Source organism: Agelaius phoeniceus, chromosome 3, assembly GCF_051311805.1.
Source record: "Agelaius phoeniceus isolate bAgePho1 chromosome 3, bAgePho1.hap1, whole genome shotgun sequence".
Taxonomy (NCBI): Eukaryota; Metazoa; Chordata; class Aves; order Passeriformes; family Icteridae; genus Agelaius; species Agelaius phoeniceus.
The window spans coordinates 16633425-16657283 of record NC_135267.1 but is presented as its reverse complement, the minus strand read 5'-3'; the positions used below and the strand labels follow the sequence as shown (position 1 = coordinate 16657283).

Genomic DNA, 23859 nt, shown 5'->3' with positions numbered 1-23859 from the left:
AGCTCTGTGAGCACCAGGAAAGAATGAATAAAGGTACAGAGTATCAGTTAAATCAAATCTTTGGATGCAAATGTTGATTGTTGTTCCTGAGTACTTAATCATGAGGTCTTAACTTCCAATCTCACTTTCTGCAGAGATGGTATTACAGTAGCTTCAAGCTTGTCAACTCATCAGATAAAGTCAGGCATAGCAGTGCATTTTGGACTGTGGATTGAGCTGTGGAGTGCAATGGAAGTGATTGAAGGCACGGGAACTTTCCTGTGGGCATCATTTCATTGTCTAGAAGGGTTTCCAATCAGTGTCGGGTTAGAAAAAGAGCACAAAATATGTAGTGGAGCTAGTTTTATCATTCTGGTGCCCTGAATTGTCTAGTTCATACCGAAAAACACATTAGCAAATGCAATTAGAGTTGTTGTATAATTTCCTTTTTTTTTCTTTTTAATAGCTGGCCTTTTATTTGGTGTTATGCTCACACTCCCAATGTTTCTCCAATAAAGGCTGACATTTAAAGTCTTTCTTATGCGAAATGTGGTGTAGGCTGTGACAAGCCATGAGGATGCTGATGACTTCTCTGTGAGGAAGAACACAATGCTGCTGGCAAGGGCTTCTTCTCATTGTTTGGGTCCACTTGGGTTTCTTTAATGCAGCCCCTCACACACAAAAGCCTGTGATTTGTCTGGCAGTCACTTGGAGAGTATGACACTGTCCCCAGAGAGCATCCCCAGAGCTGGAGCTGGAATGGGGGAAGCAGCAGCCACTGAGAACAGCATAGATGCTCCAACAAAGCAAATCCAGTTCAGACCCAAACAAGTGAGATAAATCTTGAGACCTTGCAGTGCCAGGTCAATATAGGGCCTGTATTCTACTGTTAAAGGCACAAAACACATTAATTGCAGGACAGTAGGTGTTGTGTAATCTCTGAATCTGAGACACACAGAGGGTGGCAACTATGGTACGGGACCTCTGGGAAAGCGAAGCACTTCTGGAAATGTAGCAGAAAGCCTGATGGAATACATTAGACTGCTGAAATGGCTCCTTGGTATCTCCATGCAGGTGACTGGATCCCACCCGTAACATTATAGCTAGCAACCAAACACTAGGAAACAAAAATAAGTACAAGGCACTACGCACCACAGATGGCAAGAATTAAACCTTTAGTCAGTATGAATGTTCTAAACAGAGTTTAACAAGTAGAAAGCACAAAGTTGAGCAGATAAGGCAGATATCAATGTTGGAGATGCACTTAGGCAGACAAGGATTTGAAAAGAACCTCCAACTTAGTCCAAGATAGGAAAATAGTTGCATTGTAATAGGAGTGCTTCAAGTAGACAGGAGAACATAAATGTCAATGGTAGTGAAAAGGGATGGATTAAGATAGATAAGACATTATTTCCATGAAAAATGTTACAAATGCAGTTTATAACTGAACACTATGTAACACTATCTTTACGATTGTGCTCATTCCGTCCGTTTCAGGGTGAGAGAATGGGAATGGGAAAAGGAATCCAATTCTTAGCTTTAATCAGGAGCTAGGCATGATCTGTTTTCAGCAGCATTGGTAACTTAGCACAGATAGTCATTAATATTTCTAAGATACTAGACAATGTAAGACACAAATTTTTCCTTCTCTTATGTAATAGGTATGCTTGCCCTGAAGGAAAATATCCTGTGCTAAGAAAAAAGACAGATTTGAAAATCTGGGGGGAAAAGTGACATGTTTTGTTTCATCTACACTAGAAATTGCAAGTAACAGTTTTAATACATGTTCGTGTTTATCCTTAATATCTGCTTTAGCTTCCTGCTTTTACCAAGAGCTTTACTGTCTGTGCATGTGTTATGGAAGGTATACATTATTTACAAAGTCTGGAGATTTTTTTGTTTCTATGCAGGGTCTTGCAATTATACAGTATAAGATGAAAATCACCTAAGGTTCTAGTTATCATGTGGACCTCTTAGTTAAAAATCACCTCTTACTTCATCCCCATTAACACCTGTACAATCTTTCCAAGAAGCAAAATTGTTCTACAGGATTCTTTGACAGTCATCTGGAATAAGGAATAAATAACACAGGCAATAGAATGTTTGCACTAAGATGGTTTTTCCCAGTTCTTTCTTTTCCCACTAATATCTTTTATTGTGTTTTTAGCTCTCCAAGAACTATTATAGCTTTGGCCATTGTTTCACAAAGATGCTCTGACTTTTTCTGTGGAAATGCTGTTTTTAAGAGTTTTAACCACATTGAAGGCAGTCAAATGTGTCCCCTGATAAAAAAAAAAACTGACTTGACAGTGTTCTCTACTACTATTAAATGAAGCTATATGCTCTCCTAAAATGTCTGCACCACAGAAATCACTGTGTATACTAGTAATGTGGATAGATTGCAATGTTGTCTCATCATGCTTTTGGGAAATCTAAAGGAACAGGTTTCATTTTAAATGAGTTTTTCCTGGTCATTAAAGGCATTTTTTTATATATCACAGTTTGTTCTTGCTGTGGTAGTTCACCAGCCTTCTCCCCTGACCACCACTATGGGAAAACTTTTAGTTTAGTGTTTCTCACATCAGCCAAAGAAACAGTAGCAGTGTTTTATTAGTCATGATTGTGGACTGGTAAGCCTGCCTTAGGAGGAAAGGCTAAGAGAATGGAGTGTGGTCAGTTTTGAGAAACAAAGGCTTAGGTGAGAGGCTTACAGGGCCTTATTACCATGCTCCAGTATCCAAAGAGGGGCTACAAAGAATGTGGAGATTCTTTTTTCATGGAATCACATGGAAAAGATGAGAGGTCATGAGTACAAGTTGCTCCTGAGGAGATTCTTGTTGGACACACGAGGACAATTTTTTGCAATGAAAAAAATCAGCCATCAGAATAATCTCGACAGGGAAGTGATGGATTGGACAATATTGGATACATTTAAGATTCAAATGGACAGGAAGCTGAGGCATCTTGTCTAAAGAGTGTTTTGCCAAGAAATCTTGGATCAGGTGATCCTTGAAGTTGTTTCCAACCTGGTATTCTGTGAAGTCACGTTTTTTTCCAGGTGGCATTATTGCTTCACTTTTGTAAGTTAGTCTGTGTTAGGAAGGGATTAGTTTTTGACAGTTTTTCCAAATTTCGTAGCGCTTAATACTAGAAGCACCCAGCAGAGCCCATAGGTGTAGAAAGCACTACAAATATGAGAAAGACCTGAGGGGAAAAAAGGTTCAATTAAATTTTAAGGTCTTTTGACTCTACTAGTATGTCATATTAAAACTTCAGTGTCTCAACTGGATAAGAGACATGCTTTGTATGTAAAGTCAAAAATTTACTGTAGATCTAATTGGAATCATAAATCTTGCCAAAAATGTAATATGAATCCAGTTACAGAAGCACTAAAACTTACCATGCAAGTTATCCAAATACTGAATTTCAATCATGATAATAATAGTTTAAGGCTTGAAACTTACAAACTCTATACTTCCATTTGTTTCATTCAGGGAGAAGGAGTTATGGTGCATTGTCATCCTGAATCCTTTGCCAAGGGAATGCAGTGGGGGCTTCTTCTTTCTTGTACTTGAGGGGCTTATACTAGGGGACATTTTTAAGCATTTTCTAACATGTCCTATACCTTGCTTCTTTTGCTTTTCTGTGTTACAGCTGAATTTTTTAATGAAAGTGTGTTTTATTTATGTTGGAAGCTTGTTTTTATTACTTTATCTTTTATTATCCTAAAGACATTTTCACACAGTTTCAAATGTATCATCTCAACTGTTATCCAGTATTTTGTTCTACAATAGTCCATAATTTATTCTATGCACAAAAAAAAGTGTCACTGGAATAGTACTTGCTATCACTGTCTGAGCTATATTGGAATTATTATAAAAAGAGACATATCAGCATACCATTTTACAATGAAAATCAAAACTCAAATTAGATATGAGTCTACTAGACCTAAAAAAGCTAAAACAAAGCTCCAGGCAAGAACACATGTCCAGACAAATCAGGCTTGATAAGCTCCAGTCTACAGCCTTGAAGTGTAAGAACAAACCCTGTGGTTTCTTGTTCAGCAATACCATATTTACTGAACTAAACGACTACAAAAGTGAGACACAGGAAGAACTGTGTTGATATTATTTGTAAAAACTGAGAATATATGCTGAAATGGAATTTACTACACTTCAGTTTGTTTTTTAACAATTCACAGCCAAAATGATTAACAGTAATAATCAGCTGAGACAGCCCCTGTGAAATGATCCCTGGGGATTCTAGCAATAAACTATGGGGAGTAGGGAGGTTGGTCTTGACAAGAAATAGCAGGCTGCTAATGAGGTGCTCACAATTCTGCACTATGACTGTTTTATCTGTATTATCAGAGTTGGGAAGGGCAGAGGTCTTAAATAATAACTAAAAAATTAAACTAAAGTGGTACAGAACATTTACAACAGAAGAATTAACTGTGTTTAACAGCTCCCTTCTCCTGTTCTCCTGTAGTATTTTGTGAGCTCTTTACTGATTTGGTAAACTCTATTAATTAAAATCTTTCATTTTAATGTGAATGGTTCTCAACACAGTCATGTGCACACTGTCACACACACAGGAGCTAATTTAAACCAAGAATATTGGACAAGTAAATGGAGAATAGGAAAATAGTGTCTGATATTAATCTGGTGGTTTTGTATCCTGGAGTTTGAATGAGTGCCTGGATAGCAGAGAGGTATGTCAAGACTGATAGTATGGGAGTTTACATCAACTAAGGACCTGTCTTAACTTATTCCTTTATGTATAAGGATTATTAGTAAAAAGCTTAGAGAGATTATATTTGAGAAAGGATTGACCAGATATTAGCTTTCCTCTGTATGAAATCTCACTGCAAATATGGATCATTTTAGCAAACAGCTGAATGGTGGCTTTTCATCAGTTCTACAAGGACACGAGCACACACACCCACACACATTCCTGCTCCTCCTTTAATTCTGCCCACACTACTGGTGTGTGAAAAAATGCATATAGTTTCCAACTGGGTAGGTTAATAAAATAAAGAAAGGAGTGTCTTAGCTCTAATATATTTTTATCAAGGCTTAGGCATTCTGGTTATTTTACTGTATTCATTGTAGCCTGATATTCCACAGATTAACCTTTCCTTTAACGTTGTCACACCCCACCAACTGTGATTTAGCAAGTACATAATTTATCACTTAATAAGAACGTCCATGTTAAGCACAGTGGGAGCTTTTACTGGCAGTAAAATCTGCTTTTCTCATAGGGAAAATAAAGACTGAATCCAAGTGGACTGAGAAAGTTTAACGTCTCTTGTAATGAGAATGACCTTAGAAAGAATGGAACTTTTTATTGGCAAATGTTTAGTATCTGTTGTGATTGTCCCAAAATATTCTTTGAAAATAAAGACTCTAATTTGACATACATTAATGAATTTAATTAATTAAAGTGTCAAAAATTTCCAGGGTAACACTGTGTGTTGAGATTAGTTAAAAAATAGTTTTATATAGTCCACATTGCACTTATATTATTATAGTCAGGAATAAAGCTCTTAAAACTGTCCTTTGATTCCATGGTCTTTTTCTTTTTTTCTGTAGACATAATTAGTTCTCTGTTCTATTAACTCTTTTACAAGTTAAGAAGAAAGATTTAGAAAGTTGAAAAAAAGAAAGATGAAAAGTTGCAAATCTTCCAACTCCAATCCTTTTTAAACAATCTGAATCTGTTTTGGGGTTTTACATGCAACATTCCTCCTGCGTGCAGAAAGATGCCTTGCACTAGAGTATATCCAGTTCAATATGCTGATAGGGTCACCTTTCCAAGGGGATAAAGAATAAATTTCTTCTGTTTCCTTCATTCCTTACAAAGTAAGGAATGATGTATCAGTTCATTCTTTCTAACATTTACCCCTGTGAGTATAAATCATAGGTAATTATACATTTATAATTATATATCAAAGGTCTGATATCTTTAAACCAATGAGACGCTCTTGTAAACCTATGATAAGATCTCATGCTAGTGAAAATATGAACCTGTTAAAAGTTAACATATGGATAAAGTTCCAACCTTGTGGTTTGTAGCTCCTGTTCTAAAAGAAGTTCTCCAAAAGAATGGCACTATGAATTACACTTTTAAAATTCATTTTACCTTTACAAAGATATCCAATATGAACTAATGATGAATATGGAGAGGTTCCTGACTATCAGAACCAGAATGTTTACAAGATCTGAACTTGGGATTCTTGGACTATATAGGATACTGCTCTTTTCAAATTAATTTTTCACTAATAACAATAACTATTTTCATACCACTATAAATTACATTAATAATGGAATGATTTCTCCCATAATCTAAGAAAGACAACAGAAAGAAAAAAAGATATATCTTGTTATTTCAGATTATAGATCTGTAGTGGGGACTCTGATTCTGAAATGATAAGAACAGAACTTTAGATGAATAAGTGGGATACCCTTTAAAACAAAATATATACTCAAGCATGCTAATACTATTTTTTCTTTTTGATATCTACTGAATATTCTTTAAATTACAAAAAAACCATTTCCTGACCACCATGGAGAGCTATAATGTATTTTTACTTCATTCTATGGGAAATTTTTCTTCAGAGTAAATAAACTTGCTTCATTCTAGACAGCACATCCAAGGAGAATACAGAGGAGGAAAAGGTAATAAAAAAGGCAATATGATATGCTACACTTGTAGCTTGGGGAAAGCTTCATTGTCAGTGTTCTAAAATTAACAATCACAGCATCACCTTTGGGAAGGGTTTTAGAGATAATAATCTGAGAAAAGCTCTCAGGAGATTTGTGTAAATTCCTTAGTGGCTGCTTTCTCAAGTTCTCTCCATAGAAACATGCTTCAAAGTACATCAGGAGAAGAAAACTTCAGTAGTATTAGTGATAAGGCAGCTGACTCATATTACTTTGAACTCAGAGCCATTTTTCTTAGGAAGACAATTAGTTTAACCCATTAGTGAAACCACAGTACCAAAAAGATCCATGCTGATCCAACATAGGATCCCAGAAATCACTGAGTTCACACACATGTGCACACAGAAGTCAATGTTCTTTTTTCTCTTCTCAATTTTTCAGACTCCAAGAGCAGTAGAGCACATATTTATTTATTTATGTATTTATTTAACATGATACACATTGATTGGGCTGTCTGCTGCTTCATCATCAGCATCCACACTCTTCAGACTGGATGGATGACCACACAGCAGCCAATCTACTTTCATGTGATACCTTCCTTTTTTCAGTGTTTCTTAAGGAATTCCTGCATCTGGGTGTAATATGATAAAAACCCAAAATCTGAAGCCAGTAAAACCTGCCAGTGACTACCAAGCTAAATTTATTTATATGACTTGTCCAGCACTTTTTGTGTTCATTGAAGGCCATGGTAAAGCTCACTATGAAAGTTTAAAATGCATGATGCAAAGCTTGGAATAGTGGAACATTTGAAAAAAAAGGTTTCTCAGTTGAAGTGATTTGCCTATAAAAGTTGATTCTAAAGCAATGAGGAGCTTGGCCATTATTAGATAATTACAAAAACCTCCTCTCTGACTATTCTATCAGCTTCAAAGTAACACACCCATAGCTATTAATCTCACTTTTAATGAAACAAATACAGCAAAAGTTTCAGTAACCTGACAGATGAAATGAGAATGCTATAACAGATTCTACTGCCAATAGATTTTTAAATGAACAAGTTCAATGGTATAGTAATAAACTGTGATATTGTGAGAAATAAAAGAAAAAACAAACCAAAATAACTCGTGAGAATTATATTTTATAATTCTGCTTTAAGGTTATTTATTGATTTTTCAGTTTTTACAGAATATGTCTTAAGTACAGATCAGTTAATGAGTAAATTCATGTTATATTAGTGTTTTCTGAGATAGGTTCCTTACCAAGGTTCTGGCAAACCCTGAAGAGGCCTTGTCTTAATTGTCATAAACAGAATTAATTCTTGAGGTAGGAAAATAAATTGAGAATTTCTCTACTTATGTAGAAATCATTGAAAAAACATAGAACCTTATAGTGGCTTAAACTTGGCTAGTTACCAGGTGCCACCCAGCTGCTCTTTCACTCCTTCTCAGTAGGATGGGGAGAGAAAATAAGGTGGAGAAACTCCGAGGTCTAAATAAACACAGGGAACTACGGGCTAAAAGTTTTGACTTGGGGAAAATTTAATTTATTGCCAATTTCAAATAGACTAGGATGGTCAGGAGAAAAAAAAAAAAAAAAACAAACCAAAAAAACCAAAAATTAACCATCTTTGCTCCAATTTCCATCGATCTCTTTTGTAAAGGCTTAAGTTCACTCCTTTTTCCCAACTCCTGTACTTCCTTCTCCTTTCCCCAGGTGGTTTAGGGATAATGAGGAATGTGTTGTTGTGGTCATTCATTGTGTAATCTGATGAGAGTACTGCACATATATATATGAATATATATTCATTTATGAGGCAAATTTTTTTACGTGTGTATTGAGCTAATATAGACAGGCAGATGTGTAAGATAAGAAAAAAGAACACACATATTAGAGCAACTAATTTGAAAGAAATAAAAAGATCTGAACATTCAAAACTTTATGAACGTCACATTGTAACTTTCAAATCAGACATTTCATTTTTCAAACTAATGTTGATAGGGCCAGGATTTTGGTTTGTTCTTGTATATCTTGAGAGAAAAAATCACTTAAATAAAATTATATTTGGTTTTTTATATTTTGTCTGTGAATAACCCTACTTAAAAGGGCAAAAATGATGCATTGGCTTCCAGTAAATTGAAATTTACTATCCAAAAGATTAGCTGTTAGAGAGTAAAGTATGATAAAGACTGAATTTTTTTATTTATCACTCTAGAAAAATTCCCCCCTGCCAAAAATTTAAAGCTTTAAGAAATCATGTTATAATGGTAGATATATTTAAAATTAATCAGTGCTCTTACTCATTTTTTCTTTAAAATAATAAAGGTTCTGCAGAAGTTTGCAGTGCTAATACTTCTCATGAAGGTCGTGCCTCAGTAGTGCTAAGGGTCATGTATTTCACAGGAAATGTCTCTAATAATTCTGAAGCTGGTTAAATTATCTGGTTTTCCTTGCTCTTCCTTTTTTCCTTTCCAAGCTGGCATATGAGCATCGATTAAATGAATTATGAGGTCCATGTTTGATCGATTTTTCACTTCTTTAATTTAGACAGTAAAACTTTCTATCACATTTGAAGTTAAGAATTATGATTGAGATAATAGAGGTGTGATTCCACTGGAAGTTAAAAAGGAAAAAGTTGCTTTGCAAATGTCAAGGCACCTTGTGATCCAAGATGATTAAAACTAAACTGTTTGCTATATGAATCCCAAGGTGCTGCTATATCTCAGTGTCCATGACATTTAGCCAGTGACTTTTCATAGCTTGTTAATAATGTATAGCAATCCAGTGTAAATTTGCAGTGACAAATCTGGCCTGTTACAGTAGAGCAGTTAACTAGATTTATTTTGGACAGAAAATGCAGATTTAGAAAAAAAATCATGACTAATGTCAAAAGAGATTGCACATTTACAACACAATTTTAGCTAAGGCATTTGCTCAGGAGATGTGCTTTTCACATTCGTCTATTATTCTGCCCAGCATCCTAATTATCTAACCTGGAGGTATTAGCAAAACATTAACAAAGTCATCAAGGTTAACACTCACAAAGAAAAACTGATGTCTCCAAAAAATTTCATAGTGTGGACTGGTCCACAAAATTCATTGATTTTACCAGGTTGACTGAGTCACATAAGCAGGTAAAGGTTACAGCATAAACATTCTCTTCTAAGTACAATTGCTGTTAATCATTGCTCCAGATAAACCTAATAAACTTCTGTGTTGTAGAAACCATGTTTTTTCTGAACCTCATATCTCACTGATACACAAATTATTCATAAGCTGTAAAAGGTCACAAGGCAGATGAAGAAAGAGAGGGAGAGAGAAGGAAAAGGGTACAGGTTTAAAAAATAGACTCAAATGATGAGATACAAAACAGACTCAAAGAGCAGTGAGTTACAAGAGGATATAAATCAATGTTGTAGAGAAAAATGTGGCTGATGTTTGGATTTTTTTAGATTTTCTCTGAGGCTGAAAGTATACTAACAAAGAAAAAAATTACTGTGACTGTAGTAAGAATTGTCATAGATCAAAATCCTTCATTTAATTCTCTCTTTTCAGTCTTTTGTTCAGCCGTTGCTTTGGCATATGCTCAAATTAAGATAATTACTCCTGATAATGATTGATATAAAGGCACAACATAAAAGGGATTATATTTGCACCACAGTATGTCAGCATCTTATATGAGAAAAAAAAATCTGCGGGGAATGACAGAAAAGAGAAAGATCTTTGTCAACATCCCTATAACTGGTCATAAATAAATTGTGAATGCATTATTCTTACAGCAAATGAGCACTATTTTTTTGTTGCCTTTCAGAACAAAACTATTGATCTTATGTTGATTCTCCTGTAAGTTTAAAAGCTCAGACTTCCCAGTGCACTAGCTTACTTTGTTAGGTAAGCCCTTGGAGCTATTTGCTGATAAACTTAGATATGTATTTACTTATAAAGACATACATTGTTTTCTATTAGATGGTAATCAACATACAAGATTTGCAGTGATCATACCTTCATATGAAAGCTATCTAAAAGCCTCTGGGGTTTTTTTGTAGAATGTTCATATCCCAAACAACACATAGAAATATGTTCCAAAGTGTTTCAGATATGTTTACTTCTATTTATAGCAACCAGAACTGTATTTCATACCCACCTAAACTTTCTAATATCATTTGTATTTAAATTCTACTGTTTCTGTCCCTTCCAATGTTCTAGAAGAAATGACAAAAAGGAAGTAAGAATGTAGAAAGGCAGAACAAAAACACTTTTCTTTTTTTTTTTTTTTAGAGGAGTAGATATGAAGGAAGGTGGGAGTGAATAAAAGGCTAAGAAATAATTGGAGTGCTTGTCAAATCCTAAGAAAATTTAACTTCATTAAAACTCTTAATTAAGTGTAAAGTTTATTGCAATTTTGAGAAATTTGTGAAAGCTGCTGATAATAAGCTGTTGTTTTAGCTTACTTTTAGTTGCTTCATAATTGCTCAGAATAATTTAGTTAATAGCGTGGCTGTCTTTGCAGTGATGAAGCATTTTTTATATCACATCATGCTTTTTAAACAGAGGTAAACTGAATACTGTGATATTTCAGTTTTTACCAAAAAAAAATATAACACATCAGTATGCTAAATGCTTCCAAAGTATTAGAATAGTAGTATTCTACTAATATTAGAATACTTTAGTATTCTAAAGTATTCTGTAAGTTGAATGAGTGCCTGACATTGGAAAAATGGCATCTTGTATATATTGATATATGTAAGACTTGATATACTGGATATCTAGGTGCTTTCATGGGTTTAAGCCTTTCATCTAAATTTCAATTTGAAAGCAAAGTCCTATTTGCAAAACTTTTCTATTTCTGGTGGTGCCACAATCACTTTATATGGTATTATAAATTTAATAAATATTTGGAAAGCTTGCTGTACAAAATAGGTTATTTTGCCAAACATTTATATCTACACACACATATATAAATATATATACTTTTCTACCTCAGTGAGAGTATGTAGTTTATATCTCATAGTTATATAGTTTATATCTCTGAAGTTTCAAGGCTTTGTAGAGCCTTGAGTCTCTGAAGTCTCAAGCTTTTCAGAGTAGGAAATTTCACAGAGTTCATCCAGGCTGTAACCTGCAATATCTAGCTGATTCCATACTATTGATTCTCCATGGGAGTTATAGCAACCTGCTCCACTAATCATTCTGGCTCCAAATAGTTATGACCACAGGAGATCAGTAAAGACTGTTCTAGTCTTTACTGGTGTCTACTACTCAGCAAGGATACACACCACATATAAAAATGTGCCCCACTGAAGCAGCCAACAGGAGAGTTCTTAAAAAGACCTTTTTTCAATGTTTGACTTTTACAGACTAAAATATCAAGCTCATATACATTAGATACACATAGATGTAGTTGTTCTGTCTAGATATTTTACATAATTGTACATTTTTCCCAGTTTATTCTGTAAATGCTTTTTATTGTTAAGATAAAATACCTATAATAGCACCAAAGCATAAAGTTAAAGTTAAATTGAATTTAAACTGGCATAGTATTCCCTGTGTCTAGTTGCCTTTTTCCCCTTGTAGAATATTGTCTCCATCCTTTTCATATCTGGGAAAATTTTCTCCCTTCAATTTGGTTTTTTTTGATCTTTTCGTTTTCTTTTCATTAATATGCTCTGTAGACAGTCTAAAAACAAAGGTATATGAAGAAAACTATTTAAGATTTCCATGAGCAGAATCATCCTCTGCATTTCTTATTCCACCAAGCATAGGAGAGTGCTAGGGTGATTAATGTTGGGCATGTGAAGTTGTGTTCTAACTACTGGGCTTTGACATTTACATATAGGATCAATGGACCAAACTGTATCTTCGCAGTGAATTTTTTTAAATGTTTTTCAACCAAAAAACAGGTGGGCTTATGGCACACTCACTAAGGAGCATTTCTCATGATTTTTGTCTCATATATTATGATTAGATATTTGAAAAATAATAGTGTGTGCTTCAGTTTATTTTCCAAGCAGTATGCCATAGCTGTCATCTGTAGTTGATGTAGACTTTGACAAATCTGTGCTGTTGTTATTTTCTTGGTAGATTCCAAATTGTCATTACCCAGAGTGTATTCCATATGAAATGAAACAAACATAGTCTAATAGTCACAGCAAAAGTAAACCAAAGTATAATTCCTGATACATAGTGTAATAATCCTTCAGGAGGTGTCTCACACATGTGTTTCATGGTCCATCCTCCTCTTTTGCTTCACAATCTGGAAAGCTAAGGTAGGCACTGCAGGTACCTCCTTCTAATTATAAATGCTGAATTCACTCAATGTGGTGCCTTGAGGAGTAGGTGACATGGCTACTTGGATTTACTCAAAGGTGCTTTGCTAATGTACTCATCTCCCTCTTAAGTGAGACAAAAGCCTTTATGCTTTTCAGTAGACCCAAGACAACATACAAGGTGTGCATGACCCAGTTACTAAAAGGAGTTTTTGAAAACATTGTCTCATGTGAAATATATCCATGTACAACACATCTCAAAAGAGTAAGTTTTATTAAAACCATTATGGCACCCTGTTTTTTAAAACATATTTGCATATATCCATAAAACTGTGTGTGTATATACACAAAGACATGTTTTAATAATGAGATTAGAAGGATTTTTGCACTTCATTAAACATCTTGTAAGTCTTGTAAGCTATATGTTGAAATCATATGGAACTACTTTGATATCAGTTATCACATAGAATTTACAACCGCAAAAATACAGAAGAGTTTTTTTTTTAAGAAAACAAATATTTTATACCTAAATAATAATTAAAGCTTGGGTCCTGAAGATTAGCTTTTATGCTGTAGTTTATATTTGATAGTACACAGTTGTCAGCAGGCAGTTTTTCAAATATAGGCTGCAGTTACTTAGCTAAATTATTTTAGTAGACAATCTCCCAAGAGTACATAAAGAAAGGTTTGTATTCACCTTGATAGAACCAGTGCACTCTAATTGGGACTGTTATGCTTGATTATGGTCCACATGTGAAATTTTTGGACGGGTTTTGCTATCATAAATCCCTTACAAGATCAGCATGTATCACAACATGAAGCTTGGAAGTGTTCCAGTAAAATACCTTGAAACAGAAAGTAATATATGATGTCTTATTAATGCACATATTTTAGACACATTGTTTCCACACAAGATCTATTTTATATGATGTTTATGCATAGTATAACTCTTTGAAATGTTGTTTTCTTCAGGTGTCTTGCTGGATTTTCTGGACAATTTTGTGAAATAGAAATTAATGAGTGTAATTCATCACCTTGTCTACATGGCTCAACCTGTGCTGATCATATCAATGGATACACTTGTAAATGTCAACAAGGTAACTGCCATATGACAGAGCAATCTTAAACAATGTTAGTTTTGAATTATCAGTGTTACTAGTGAGAAAATTGGTAAACCATATCATGCTGTTTTGTTATATATGAACTATAAGCTGCAAAAATGCTATCTCTTTGGCAAGATTTTTGAATGAAATCTAAAGAGGATTAACTACTCCAGTAAGCATATGAGAAAGCCTTCAAATTAAGGCCAGCTCACTGAGGGAGTCTGAAGTATTATCTAGACCCAGGTTTATTGTTTATGATCTTTACTAATGTAACTTACTGACTAAGTTGTCAAATAGTCACTGCTTAACAGCAAAGTAATTTCACTACCTATAGAATGAGATTGACTGAGAAGAAATTCTGAAGACTTTAACTAAGATTTTTATTATTATCCTTAGTGTTGGTGTTGTAAGGCATACCTTATTGGTATTACAATACAAGATTACAAGCTTATTCTGCTGGCCGGGATTAAGAGAAATTTTTTTAAATATTATAAAGAGAATGAAAAAAAGGCACTTGCTTAAAAAGTGGGAACTGTTTCCTAATTCTGACAGAGATCAACTAAAACAGGTCTAGTGGTTTATGAAAATATAAGAGATTTAGTATTCATCAAAATATTTTACAAATATTTATCAAAATTTTACAAAAGCAAAGGTCACAGTCAGTCTGAATTGTCATGCAATCACAAATTTAATCTGTTCAGGACTACTTACAATCTCCTGTCATGTCTGCTAATAAAAAGCCATTTCTCAACATAAGTAGGATTTCTAATCCATATACATAAGTAGGATCTTGCTCCATAAATTACTCTTAAATTAAGAAATATTTAAGTACCTGGCTCCTGAAACTCTAATTTTTCAGTTTAAATCTACTTACTATTTTACTCACTTCCACTGCTGAATGATTTCTGTGATAGTACTGGAACGAGTTTTCTTACTGGTTATTTTAGAGATAATTTAGATATATTCTGGATGATTAATATTCTGTTAACCCATGCTATCTCCATATATCTGATCTAGTTACTTTGTGCCAAAATATGTTCACATTTTTGGTTTCAATTTACAAGCAAAAACATGTTAGCAAACTCTCCTGAATTTAAATGACCATATATATATTACACTTCTCTAGAGTCTTTCTACTCAATCTTGTTCAACATTTAAAAGAAAGCACATAGCAAATTGAATATTAATAAATTTTGCTTTTTTTTTCATTCTGAATAATTAATGAAGCTTACAAAACTATATGTAAGAGATCTTATTCAAAAAAGTATGGAAGATACTGAAGCAAATACATGCATGTGTATAATGAGATTTAACGAGGCAGTTTATTAATTTATTTAATTGATAATAAGGAATAATTTTCTGAAATAAAAGACAAATCTAAGTATCTTTGGCTTACTAAAGGCTAATTATGAGTAGGACTATGTTGATTACAGCTTAATATTTTTTAACAACTTCTTTTAATGTCAAAGAGATACTTGATAATTCAGAAAAACACTATAGTTCTGATGTATGAACCAATGAGTGATTTTTTAAGATTTTTTTTATGCAGAATTCATGATAATAAAGATCTCTCTGATCTTAAAAAATCAGTCATGGCCTAACCTCAGTACTACATATCCACCTGGTACTGCATATGGCCATATCCCCCTCCACCAATATTAATGACTTAAAAACTTAAAGATGTATTTTTCTAATCATTAAAGTGCTTCACACAGAATACATTGCCAAGTCCATTTTTTTCCTTATTTTTAAAGCTTATTAAAATGATACATCAAAGATATTTTAATCTAGACATTTAAAAATTGCTCGGTAGCTAAGAACTGAGATTGCTGTCTCTGTGCAACATGGAAACTCTTGGTATAAGTAGGAGAAAGTTCTCGGGGCTTTGGAACTCACTCCTACAGCTAACATGTTTTAAATACCTCCCAACCCAAGCATGGCTGACTTTCTTTTATATTCCTTTTAATAATACCATGTGCTAGTAGGGGTGAAAGATCTGTAAATCACTCTTCCATTAGGTAAAAAACACAGAATAAAAAACACATGCATTAAGTGTATACATAATTTTTACATATATTGAGGAGGTTTTTTTTAATTAATATGGTATTTTTCAGTGTTATTTAAGTCTCTAAAATGGCTGAAGAGATGAGAAGGCTACAGCTCTGAAAAGAGTTGAATTTGGAGAGGCAGGGGAACCTTTGAGAGGAGAAACTTTTTTCAAAGTTGCACATCTGAAGAAAGGAATTAGAAAAAAAAATCATCCAGAGAGAAAAAGTAGAAATACATAGGGAAAAAATTGGCATTTTTTGCAGGCTTTGACTGTTCACATATAATAGATCTTATATTTCTCTTCTTAGCTTCACCTATAGAAATATGGAGCTGGGATTGGGGATTTTTTGGTCTATAAAGGCAACAATGGGAGACAACTGGGCAGATAGTCTGATAGACCCCTCAACAGATTCCCTGTTGTAATTTAATGAAATGGAAAAGGGATGGTACCAAGACTGAAATAGGAACAAGGCAGATGATTGCAGCCTTCCAAAAACCTCCAGAGAACAAAGTGAAGCATGTGGTGACAGCATGTGATACCAGGAAAGGGAATGGATTTAGCTCTGACAAATGCATTTTGTAATGGATCATGAGTTTTGTCAGCTATTGTCCCAGCAGCAGCCCCATACCCTTGGAATAATAGATGCACGTTCAGGTTCTGTGCCTGCAGCTTCAGGCTGTTCAGGTGCAGAAGCAGCAAGGAGAGATGTAAACTGTGTTCTAACAGCACCTCAGACAGCTCAAAAGCAACAACAGCAGCTGTTGGAATTAATAACAGGCTCATGGTTAAGTCTTTAACTGGGCAGGCTGCTCTTCTACCAGGGCAACTAAAGCAAGACTGGAATGTAACAGGTGAATCCATTTGATGTATACTCTGAGGCAAAGTCTGAACAGTGGCAACTAGATTTGTAGCAGCCAAAGACTGCTAGGGAGCTTGTGGGGTTGCTGGGGGTTTTTTTTAGCTTCTTTAGCAATAGTAAAATGGAGAAAAATCAAATCTGTAATGCGCAGTGGGAATATCATGGCAGAAAGTCGGTGGTCTTCATTAACTAGCCATATTTTCCAGAGTTCTGGGTTTGTATTTACCAAGCAAATGGACTGATTCCATTTCAACATAGTCTACAAGGAGCAAGTTCGGGACAGGCTTAAATTACATGACCTAAAACACAGCTTCAAGATGAGAATTTAGCCTCTAATTTATGGTGCACTTACTAATAAAGGAGATTTTAGTAAGAAATGTATATCAATAAAATATCCAGTAATCTGACTAATGAACTGTGAGAAGACAGAATCTCATAGAGTTCAAACATAAAGTATTTGCTCAGAAAATGTCCTCCTCATTGATCTGGTACAATAATCTCAGAGTTTCTCTTTTTAACTTTTTTTCCTTTACTTTTTTCTACTCTGAGAAACCACAGCCCAAAAATTTCATATTCATCCCATAATATATATCTCCATATATGTGAGAATGGATGATAGTTACCCATACCGTTGTTCCATTGACACTCAGTAAATGGATGTAGATTTTAATGAGTTTCTTTGGGGTTTGCTTTGCTTTTTTTTTCTGACAGGATGGGAAGGCCTCCATTGTGAGTTGGATGTTGATGAGTGCATATCCAACCCCTGCATACATGGTATCTGTGTTCAGAAGGAGCCCAGCTTTGGTTATTCCTGTTTTTGCAAGCCAGGATTTGTGGTGAGATGCTGAAATTCTTTCTTATCTTTCCTTTTACCTGGCTGTTCAACACTGCACAGAAAATACTTTTTCTTTTTAAGCTTGCTCAGAATTGTTGATATACTTCTTGAACTAAATGGAATTAGAGAAGTGACTTATGCTTTGTTCAAGGAATTCACCAGGAATTTCTCGCTGTCCCAGTGACTCTTTGTCTACAATTTTGTAAAGTCTGTATTTACCATAAGGGCTTGGTAGGTAAAAATAGATCTGAACAATGCAAATAATCTGACTAAATTTACTGACTATCCTGAGAAGGAAAAACTATCTCATAAAAATTAATAGCATTTTTGAAAGGTGGATTTTACAGAGTAGTATGGGTAACATTGATACTTCCCACAGAGCATGGTAACTGCTGCCTTTTTGTCTTCTAAAGCAGATTGGCTTTCAAAACAATGTCAAGTAGTGATGAAGGATACATCACTTGAAGGCCATAGTCTTTTTATACAGAAAACAGTTGATCCTTATGTTACAATAATCTCATTTTTTCCTTAAATATTCATACTTATCTTACATGAACAATTGTAATGGAGAAGATCAGGTTCACAATTTTTTGTACCATTTATGTCTCACCAAAAAAAAACCCAAAAAACTTCTGAATACCAAATAAAATCACCAGAGAGAAAGATTAAAATCTATTTAGAGAAATTATTTTTTAAATTAGTGCAAAATTTATTGGTACAAGTCAGTGTTGTGTGACACTGTAGAGACCAGAAGTACAAATAAACCCAAAAATGGGTTAGAAGGAGGATAGATTAATTGTTATTCAAATTACTCTTCTGAATGTTATCCTGGCCCAGGGAGTCTTTGATTTACTTATTGTCAAAAGTTAGAATGGTATATTTGGTGAGTTACCAGATGCTAGCTCTGCTTGTTTTCTTCCTGTTTTCTTCCCAAAGTATTCATTAACAGGTCACTGATGATGGAGCTAGATAGATATTTGACCCATGGGGGCAGTTTCTCTATTAGTACATAGCTTGAGTATTAATTGTACATTATGTTGCAGAGCAAGCAAGCCCTTGCAGAAGGAAAAGTAGCAAGCCTTTGAAGCATGTGAAATTTAAGATGTATCATCTTTGCTTTTTATTCCATTATTCATCTTTCCATCTTCAGTGCCTCCAATTCCACTATGATTTGGGAAGGAATATAAAAGTAAGAAAACATGGTGGGGGAACCACCACAGAAACATTTTTAATATACCTATCTTCAGTGTCAAGGATAAGAAGTTATGGTCTAAACACCTCAAGAGGTATATTTGTTAGGTCCCAATGGGTTCTGATTCCTAAGCATGAGTAGGTATGGAGTGGAAACAGCAAAACTCACAGAGAAATAAGTATTCAAAGAACTCCAGCTACAGTGTGTATGTAAATCTTCTGTAGTCTGTGTCTGTACTGTTACCCAAAGTATGGATCATAAAGCATAGATTGTGAAATCTCTCATAAATTTTCAGAAGAAAAGCATAGTCAGTGGTATATGAAATAAGAGTTTACTTTTTAAGTGGAACCATCTATAGATATATACCTACTTTAAAATACAAATCTGCACAAGCTAAATTATTCCATCCCCCTGCATGGAAATTGTTAAAGCATTTACAGGCACTTTCAGTGCTATCAAATTTATCTATGGATACTTAATGTACCCTTCATGCACACTGGAGGTTATCCACATCTGCTTTGTTTCTATGAGTCATAAAATCGTAATCAAATGCTCTTTGCCATTAAATGTAGTAGTCATAAAAATGTACTAATCTGTCACAGGAAAGTCAGAATGAAACATAAGTTTTATAGGATTAAGAACGATTATGAGCTTGCTCAAACTGATCATTTGTTCTATGTGTGGAATTAGAAAAGAGCAAGAAGGAAATGCATGGGAACTGACATATTAATTGGCCTGTTTTTCCTTTGTGCTTTGGAATACTGACACAGTGAGTGATTTTATAAGATGCCATGAATTTACTGGATAGCTTGTCTGCTTGCCAAAACAAATTAAGAAGTTGATTGAAACAAACATGAATGTATCAAAATTACTCAAAACCCATCAGTTTAACCTCTTCTGTTTTAAACCCCGAATAATTTATACTACTTGTAAAAAAAGTAATTTCAGTTTTCATGCCTGCATTTCTTCCTCTCTCTCTCTCTTGTCCCTCCTATTGTTTCTTAATATCATAAATTAATGTAATAGAGTTGAAAGAGATCTCATAAAATACAAGTTGTCCCAAGTTCTGTGTAAATAGTTAGCTATGTAGACATGAAAGACTTTTTAAGTATTTGTCTGAAGGAAAGTGTGTAATGAATACATGCTTTTTGAGCTCTAGAGAAGGCTTGGATTTTTTAACATGTGCTCCAATTGCAGGAGAAGATTCAGTTAGAAATAATATCCTGATGATATGTTGTAAGAGATGTATGTCTTCAGGGATGAAATGTACATATTTTAAATAGTTATGAAAATATGTAGTATCCTTCTAGGATAGCTGTTCGCTGTCTCCCTTCACGTAGTCTATTAGCTCACTGCAACAGAAGTGAAAATAAAATGAATCCAGGCCTGACTTCAGAATATATTTATTTCACACTTCAAGAATGTATTTAATTCACATAATTATTCCTTGCCTTTTTTACAGACCACTGAATATGATCATTTTTGCTTTATTACTAGGGAGGATATTTCAGACTTCCCATGAATTGTTACTCTTCATAAAAAAATAGGAAATGAATGCCTGGTCCAATTTGAGACTGCCACTATATTTTTTTCTTTTCTAAGCGCTATCTGTGAATGCAAGGTATTAACAGGGAGCTGTGTGCAGATTTGGTAACAACAGACAACAAACAATGGACTGCAGTGTACAAAAGGAAAGAACATTAGCTTGCAAGTCAGAGCAAGCCATAGATTTTTAGTCAGCTAAGTCCTCTGTAAAAAGTATTTTTCAAACCTAGATTCTACATGAAGATCATTATTTTAACCAGTTTTTAATACTGGTAACAACATTGTCTTTGATATTATGCAATTACAAGTCTGTAGAGAAATTATTTTCTTGATAATCAGAGTCAAAACGTTACTCAGTTAAAATTTAAAATATGCAACTATACTATTATATTAGTTAAGGAATATTTTCCAGATGGTATTTCCTTTTGAAAGTGTAAACAGCTTAATATAAGCAAAAAATATTTTAGAATCAAAAGAAAGCAATAATTGTAACTAACGTCACTATGAAATGTAAAGTGTCTTCAAAAAATGTCCTTTTTTTGAAAACTCTCTTTCAGGGACGAAGCTGTGAGCTTAATTACAATGATTGTCTTATACAGTCCTGCTCCACTGGGTTTCTTTGTGTTGATGGAATAAACAATATCACCTGTTTACCTACCGTGCCCCAAAGCAAGAAAATTCTCAGTGAAGTGGCTGAAGTGTTTCCTGCTGAAATTTTAGACAATGACCTTCCATCAGCACTGGCTGTGTCTATGGAACTTTGGTCTAAACATGTCTCTCCTGATTTACATGAAGGAGAAGTGTCCCAAGGTGAGTAGAAACAGCTTCTGAACAATGCATATATCAAACTTCTTTCCTTGTTAATGCTTCTAAAATGGTAAGAATATTGGAGATATATTAATTTTAATTATTAAGATTTTTTTATTTCATGTATTCCCTTCTATTTTTCTTGTATTTACTGCAACATCCTTTCTTAATTGCATTTATATGTAACTGCAAAATTACTCTTTTCTCTCAAAAGAATTTTTCCCACCATCTTTCACATCCAATAAGGAAAACTCCACTTTCATTTACCTGGGTTTTCAGTTTTCCAGAGTGTACAATTTCATATGCCTCATATTGTGTTCAGTAATCTGTGATTCTAATGCCAATCTTCCCTTCTTCCTTGGCTAGTCAGCAGGAGAGAAAGATAATTTGCCTTACTCCATGGGGACTTTGATTCTTTTTTCCTAGTTCACATGTTTTCTGAGTGCTTCTTTTTCTGTGCAGCTAGATGTTTTTAGTCTAAAATACATATTGGACAAGCCTCTCAAAGTCTCTGCCATTCTTATTGTTTGCAGTGATGTTTTTGGGATGCCATAATTTGCCTATCCTGTTATATTAAAACATTCACAAAAAAGTCGAAAGTAACAGAAGTGCAACATTTTATTATGAAGATTGTATCTACATTGTGGCCTCTTCATTTTACTAAAAATAGTATTACACAGGCATTCTCTTTACAGATAGTTTCAGAATTTTTTGCTTACACACATCTTCAAAGTGATTACTTGTATAAAAAATAAGCTGAGTCCTGTTTTGTTGGGTTTTTTGGTGGGGGGGGTTGTTTGGTTTTAGGTTTTATTTTGGTTTGGTTTTTTTAAATTTTGTTTTGCTTTTTATTTGGGTGAATGAGTTATAGAGAATGTTGGGTTTTGGTTTACATAATTCTCTTGGGATCGACTGAGTGATTGATTGACTGAACTGCTTATTCTGCCTTTTCCTTCACAAGAATTGCATACTCATCTTCCATTTTTCGATTGATATTGTCTGACTATTTTTCTTCAAAGACTGTCTCCTAATAATCATCATTTTCATCACTTATGTTCTTTAAAGAGACAAACATAAACTTGACAAAATGATTAGGTGATGTTAAACAGCTGACCACAGAGGATATTCAACTAATACTGGAGACAAAACTGCATGATCCAGACATGGAGATCAGTCCTTCATGAAATCAGGGTACTTTCTGAAACATTCAGCTGAGTAGTGTATCTCAACAATGACTTTTCACTGACATAGTTAACAGTAGTTCTGAGTTCAAAACACATCTATCTGTAAACGTGAGACTCTTAAAATATTTTTAAAACAATCTGATCAAGTGCTCTTATGTATATCTTCTTCTTACAAAACCTTCAGGTATAAAGTTACTGATGGATACTGAAAAGTTGTCATTGTTTGAAACCCCTAATGATGAGATATCCTACTTGGTTTTATTGGCACAAGTCACATCTGTGCAAACAGAAATTTGTAAAATTTTAATGACAAACCATTTATTTTTACATACCTGTTATCCTGCTTCAAGTTCTGCCTTATACAAGTATATTAGCTATACTGTACTGAAACAAATGACTGCTGTGCCTAATAAAGAACTCATGAGTACACCCTGTTACCTGGACTGCACACAACATCTGCAGTGGAGTAGGTTCTGGCCTTTATCAGCTGGTGTTCTGTCAAGTTCCTCATTTCTATTCAGAGAACCTTTTTGAGGTGGTGGGGTGTTTTTATACAAAGATAAAAGTGTCTGTCAAAGTTTCCAGGTGCTTGGAAGAGATTTATTGTCACCAGGCAGCAGCTGATATGGCACCTGCAGCTGTACCTGACACAGATGGCTATTCCTCACCTTCTGCCACACAGGCTACTCGAGCAGTGGAGGAGCAGGTTGGAGGCTGCTGCAATGCTGACAGGAAATCAGCAACACAAGTTTCACCTCACTACAATAATCTTTTCAGGATTTCAGGTGTTTCTTTTATCATACTTACATATAGACTCAGGAGGTATTTCTACCTCTTGAGTACATAGTTATAGCATTATAGTATAGGTTATAGTATATGAGTATATAGTATATAAGTATAATCAACATTTTTAATGTAAAATTGGTACAGAGAAAAGTGTATATCTCTTGAGGTAATTTTTTTTGTATGTAGTACAATTAACTTGTCACTTCTCGTTTCACAATGAGACAAATGATGGCTGCATTTTTTAAAAGCAGCACTACTTTTAGAACATTGCAACATTTCAGAAATAAATTCAGGGAATTAAAAAGACACAGGAAAACCTAAAAATTCTAGAATTAAGTATTAGGGAATTTTGATTCGTTTGGTCTACATTTTTATATTATACTTTTATAAAACAGAATGAATACCCATAAAGCCAAGGAGAGTTTTTTTTTGCTTTTCATTCTTTGCTTGAGGGCTTGTGTTGGAAAAAATGACTTTATATTATTGATTTAAAGCACTTAGGGGGGAAAAAGTATTTCCAGACCAGGAAAGATATGTATAAAGGTGCCAAAAGACAAATAAACCATTTTTGTTGGGTATAGAATACAGTTATTT

The 23859-nt window shown here is 34.3% G+C and overlaps 1 protein-coding gene across 1 annotated transcript in view; it reads left to right on the top strand.

Annotated features, from left to right (window-relative positions):
• The window catches only part of EYS (EGF-like photoreceptor maintenance factor), a 792123-nt gene that overhangs the window by 437432 nt on the left and 330832 nt on the right, over positions 1-23859 (top strand). The window contains exons 30-32 of the mRNA XM_054630570.2: positions 13877-14001; positions 17628-17752; positions 21046-21298. Of these exons, the coding sequence (XP_054486545.2) occupies positions 13877-14001; positions 17628-17752; positions 21046-21298 (503 nt within the window). The remainder of the gene's footprint in view (positions 1-13876; positions 14002-17627; positions 17753-21045; positions 21299-23859) is intronic.